General features: G+C 47.4%; 1 protein-coding gene across 4 annotated transcripts in view; it reads right to left on the reverse strand.

Moving 5' to 3' along the window:
- Window positions 1-1,474, reverse strand: part of CD6 (CD6 molecule) — a 44,433-nt gene extending 42,959 nt beyond the window's left edge. For 3 of the 4 annotated variants that reach the window (XM_061166413.1, XM_061166400.1, XM_061166394.1), the window contains exon 1: window positions 1,187-1,466. In XM_061166413.1, the coding sequence (XP_061022396.1) occupies window positions 1,187-1,247 (61 nt within the window). In that variant the 5' untranslated portion in view covers window positions 1,248-1,466. Of the gene's footprint in view, window positions 1-1,186 lie in introns of all 4 variants that reach the window. The other variant, XM_061166406.1, reaches the window with a different exon arrangement.
- Window positions 1,475-6,000: the final 4,526 nt, after the last annotated feature.

The raw sequence follows: 6,000 nt of genomic DNA on the forward strand, positions 1-6,000 counted from the left end.
CACTCCGACAGCTAATCGGTTTTTCCTGAAGCAGTCTGAAGTCAGGAGGCTGGAAGCCCATGCCTCTAGACAGATGGAGGCAGAGAGAAGAGCCCTCCATAGCCCCCAGATGCTCCAGGCTTCCCGACGGCACCTTCCAGGGTCTTCCTCACATCAAATTGAAAGCACTTAGCATCTCTACTGCCAAGTGGACCCAGACTTCTGGGCCCAGAATCCTGTTTCCATCCCCATCTCCTTACCCTCCAGACGTGAGGGCCCAGAGCAGCAGGACCTCTGCCACCTTGAGCCCCACCCTCCTCAGGGGGCCAACAAGCATCCGATGAGCACAGCCCAATGCCCAAACCTTTCCGCCATCTCATGCCTGGCCCAGGTCACTCCAGGCGGTGCCTTGGTCCCCATGAGGGCCTCAGGATCAGAAAGGAGCTGGCTCTCAAGAGGTTTTCTGTTCATTTGTGCACTAAATCAGGGGTCCTCAACCTCCGGGATCTAAATGCCTGGTGATCCGAGGTGGAGTTGATGTAATAATAATAGAAATAAAGTGCCAAGTAAATAGAATGTGTTTGAATCATTCTGAAACCATCCCACCCCCACCTGGGTTGGTGGAAAAAAAAATGTCTTCCACAAAACTGGTCCCTGGCACCCAACAGGTTGAGGACCACTGCCCTAAACTATCCCCGGTGGAGTCACCAGTGGCCAACTGTCCCCTACTCTGCTTGGCTTCCCCGAATTTTGTTACAGGACAACTCTACCATGCACAGTACAAGCCTGGTGAACCCAGAGCCTCAGCTTTGGTGTTGAAAACACAATCATCAGTGAGCCTGCTTCTCTGGAAGGAAAACCGTTCCTTCCTGAAAGTTGGCAAGAAATCTTTAGCCTATGGATGGGAGGTGTCTCCTTCCTCAGACACTCAGACATCGATAACAAACTTGCATGCTGCCCACATTATGTGACCCTCAGGGATCCTCTTAGCACTGTCCAGGCACAGCCCCAGCCCATTACAGGGGTGCCTGTACCCTCCCTGGGCCCCGAATGCTGTTGACACAGCTGGGGACCATCCTCATACCAGACTGTAGTCTTAGCTAGAAGGCTCCAGAAATGTGAGCATGAGAAAACAGCCAGAAAGGGGGCCTGGCGGGCAGGTCCCAGGCCCTCCCACAGGAGCGGCAGGAGGTGAGGAGGGGGCTACCTGAGAGAGCTGCCGTCAGCAATCCAGCAACCACGAAGAAGAGCGCCATGTCTGCCGCCATCTCCGACCGCTATGCGTGCCTGCCGGTGGGAAGCACCATCCCAGGGCCAGGAGGTGGACAGGCCGCTGAGGGCCCCTTGCAGCTGCTCTGCCCCTGGCTGCTCCTGTCTGTAACTCTTTCTCTGCAGGAGACAGCACCCTGTGCACGCATGCGGCCAAGCCCAGCCTGCGAGTGTCTCTCACGCCTCTGTGCTCTACTTGTGGTTTCGGTCTCCAGGAAGCCAGGCTGGTAATATGGGTGAGGAGAGCCCAGCTGCCTCTACTTCAAGGCCACCAAGACTGGCTAAACCCTAAGAGTCTCAGAGTGAGACACACACACATCCCAGGGGCCCAAGGGTCTCCTGAGGAAGAGGGGAGCAGAGCGGGGCAAGCCTTATTTCTGGAGACCTGGTACATAGTAAGTAAATGCTCCATCAATACATGTTCGAAGAGTGAAGGAGCGACCCGGTTCCGTCCTAGTCCATGAGCCCTGACTCTCATGGAATTGAATCCCACACTTTCCCTTGTTCTCAGGTGCCATGACGAATGGGAAGGAGAGTGTAGCTTTGCATTTTCAAGAGGGAGAGACTCCGCCTCTGCTTGAATATCGTAAACCAGAACAGTCCTGAGAGATGGTTTTCCCCCACCTCCTTCTGCAGGCTGGAGCCACCCCCGGAGATGGCACAGAAGGCTCCAGTCCCCCCATACCACTGGGTCCCATTTATTCCTCTGTGGGAGGCAGGCGCAGGAGCTGGGCCCAGAAGGATGAGCAGGTTTTCAACAGGCAGCCATGTGTGGAGGCCGCTGGGCCTTGAGGAGGGCCAGGAGAGGAGGGGCAGGGGGCTTTGCAGGGGCTGAGGTGGGATGCCCAGGGCTTTTGGGGAAGTGCTGAGTTGTCCAGTTGGGCTGCAGAGAACGCTCCAAAGGAGGCAGGGACCAAGCCCAAGTGTAATTAATTCACCACTGTGCTCCCTAGGGGGTCTACATGCACGCTAAGTCATTTCATTTGTGTCCGACTCTGTGACTCTATGGACTTTTGCCCACCAGGCTCCTTTGTCAATGGGATTCTTCAAGCAAGAATACTGGAATGGGGTGCCATGTCCTCCTCCAGGTTATCTTCTCAAACCAGGGATTGAACCTGTGTCTCTTGTGTCTCCTGCATTTTCTCCTGCATTTTCAGGCAGGTTCTTTACCACTAGTGTCATCCAGGAAGCCCAGGGGACCTACAGCTAATGCCAAATAAATGTTGTTGAGTCAACGAAGGAACCACTCACTTAATCCGGGCATCCATACAGAACCCATGAAGAAGTTGAGTCCAAGTCCAGGGGAGTCTGGTTCTCTCCTGACCCTTCCCTGATATGACACCATCTCAAATTCGCAAAGCCTGGCCTGACACTTCCCTCATCCTCACTTGTTTTCATCTCCCTACCTGTGGAACGGGGAGAGGACATCCGAATTTGCAGCTTGTAGAGCCACAGGGAACCAGGTCCCCCTGGGTAAACTCTGCCCACCCCACCAGGTGGATGAAGTTCTGGCACCAGCTGAGGCTGCCCTCTTGTGGAAAGTTCTGGTAGCGCATACAGCAGATAACCCTCCCACTTCCATTTTCAGCTCCAAAAAGGAACACTTAGTGAGACCCCTTTTGGAGGAAGAGATGAAACCACAACCCTGCCCTCAAAGAGCGGGTAGTTCACAAACAGAGGTGACCAACCACGGATCAGGACAGGTTGAGCACAGTGGGCGGTCTCCTGCTGATAAGCAGCATCCTGAGAGACATGTTTGTTTGGGCAGGAAAGATGGTTAGGCTTCCCTCTCTGGCAATATAGGAGATGGTAAGTGCTGGAAAGTTCTCCTGAAACAACACACACACAAAAACATACACAAAAGCTGGATTAAAATATTATAAAGCCGGGGTCCCCAGCCTCTGGGCCACCTCCTGTCAGATCAGTGGCAGCCTTAGATTAGAAATAAAGTGCATAAAAAATGTAATGTGCTCAAATTATCCTGAAACCATTCCCTCTTCCAGATCAATGAAAAATTGTCTTCTACAAAAATGGTCCCTGGTGTCAAAAAGGTTTAGGGATGCGTGCATGCATGCATGCTCAGTCATATCCGACTCTGGGATCCCATGGACTGTAGCCTGTCAGGCTTCTCTGTTCATGGGGTTTCCCAAGCAAGAATACTGGAGTAGGTTGCCATTTCCTCCTCCAGGGGATCTTCCAGACCCAGGCATCCAACTCACATCACCTGCTTTGCAGGTGGATGCTTTACTGTTGAGCCACTGGGAAGAAAAGAGTTTGGGGGATCACTGTATAAAGCATCTTTAGAAAAGCCTAGCGGAGGTGGCAGGAAATTAAGGTTAATTGTTGGAGTTCAGAAGTGACAAAAAGCACAAATCCGAAAAGATCGCTGACAGCAGAAGGTTACTTGAGGTACCTGCTGATCCCAAGCGGCTAAGAACTTCAGTTTAAAGGGACAAAACCTAGAGCTTGAGCAAAGAATAAAACAGAATCAGGAAACTCCTGTTCAAGGCACAACAGTGAACAACACCCACAGTGGATGACCCTGGAGAGAAAAATCTCTGGAAGGGAGCTGGTACAGAATTCGTTCGGCTCAGCCTTGACTCTGAGTAGGAGAAAAAGGAACATCAACCCTGAATTTAAAAACAACAGGAGAATTTTAAGAAAGTAGATAGTTGTTTCTTAGGCACTTGGGAGAAACAAATGGGAAAATCCTCTCTGGAGTAACTCAGCTTAAACTCAGGCCTCAAAGAATCCCCATCGAAAAGGTTCACAGGAACAGGAGTACATATGCGAAAAAAAAAACCAACCATAAAATTCAAAACACAAGGGTATTGGTCAGGATTCTTTAGAGAAGCAGAACAAGTAGAATATGATTTATTATAAGGATTGCCTCATGTGATTTTGGAGACTAAGAAGTCCCAAGATCTCAGTTTGCAACTGGAGATTCAGGAGAGCTGGTGATGAACTTCTAGTCTAAGTCTGCAGACCTGAGAACTGACAGAGCTGATGATGATGACTCAGGCCCAGTCTGAGTCCAGGTCCAAAGGCAGGATGAGATCAGTGTCCCAGATCAAAGAAAGGCAGAGAGAGATATACTCTCTTACTTGGCCCTTCTCTTCCATTCAGACTTTCAGTGGATTGGATGAGGCCCCCCTACATGGGGGACGGCAACCTGCTTCACTCAGTCTACTGATGCAAATGTGAATCTTATCCAGAAACACCCTCACAGACACACCTAGAGTAATTTTTAACCAAATATCTGGACATATGGCCCAGTCCAGTTGACACATAAAATTAACCATCACAACAAGGCATTTTAAGTGAGAATTACACATGTCAATAAATAATAAACTCAAACTTTCAAAAGCTTTGGATATTGGAATTATGGTATACATAATAAAAAATAAAGATATTTCATATGCTTAAAGAAATAAAAATTAGTAATCAATGGTATAAATGAGGAAAGAGACTATTTTATTTTTGTTGTTGTTGTTGCTATTTTTTTTTTTACCTTTCCACGTCTGCTTTGTTGCTAAGCACTTCAGATAGACAGGGACCCCACCTTACCACCAGGCCCCTGGACTGATACAGTCAGGGTCTCTGGCCATGTCTCTGATGGTCTTATAGGGAGAAGTAAACCTGGAGGTTTGGACTTCCCCAGCAGAACTAGAAGAGAAGGGGCAGAAGCCTGGAGAATACTTAGGACCAAGATGGAGCTCAGGCTGAGGCTGGACCCAGGGCTAGGCTGGTCTGTAGGTTTGGGCCACCTCTTCAGCCCCACTCAGTGCCCAGCTCCTCCCCAGACTGTGCCACACAGAACCTGCGAGAAGGAACATTTCAACCTCACACTTTATCCTGAAAAGCAGAATGAGACTATTTCAAATGACTAGGAAGATTTGAAAAACAAATAAGATAATACCTCTATATTGGAAAAATATGATCTTCAAGACTAGCAATCCAAAGGACAGATTAAACATCAGAATACCATAGCTCCAGAGAGTACTTGTGAGCTGGACATATATCTGAAGAACTTATGAAAAATCCAGCACAGAGAGACAAAGCAGTGGAAAATATGAAACAAAGCTTAAGAGATATAGAAGATGGAACAAGGACTTGAATAGATCTAAATGGAAAATTTTCAGAATTCATGAAAGACACAGTCCTCAGATCCTGGAAGCTCCCCAGCCCATGAATAATAAACAAAAAGAAATACACACCAAACACCTATGGTAGCAAGACAGCTAATAACTGGAGAGAAGACGATCTATAAAGTAGACAGACAACTAACCTCTTAATATCAATAATTGAAGCCAGAGGACAGTGGAATAACATCTCAAAATGCTGAGAGAAAATAACTGTCCAGATTGAATACGTTTCAGATACATTTTCAGATTGAAAATTGAGAGCATTTCTAACTGATGCTCACATAGGGAAATATGTTCTTCTAGAATTACGGACAAAGAAAATAATCTTGGAAGGAAAGCATAAGATTCAAATAGGAATTGTGATCAAAGGAATATGTGAACACAGACATAAATTAAATAAGCATCAATAATATAAAATAATTGTAAGAATGTCTAATTTGTTGGATTAGGAAAAAACAAGATAAAAAAGAAGCAGGAAATAATAACAAAGGAATCAGTAAGGAGCAATCAGAGTTTAAAAAGGCCTGTCATTTGCAAGAACACAAAATTTTGACTGGCTTTTAACTTTGTTAAAGTAAATGTGCATGTTAAATTAGTGGAACAATTA

The sequence above is a fragment of the Dama dama genome, chromosome 2, assembly GCF_033118175.1.
Source record: "Dama dama isolate Ldn47 chromosome 2, ASM3311817v1, whole genome shotgun sequence".
NCBI classification, from domain to species: domain Eukaryota; kingdom Metazoa; phylum Chordata; class Mammalia; order Artiodactyla; family Cervidae; genus Dama; species Dama dama.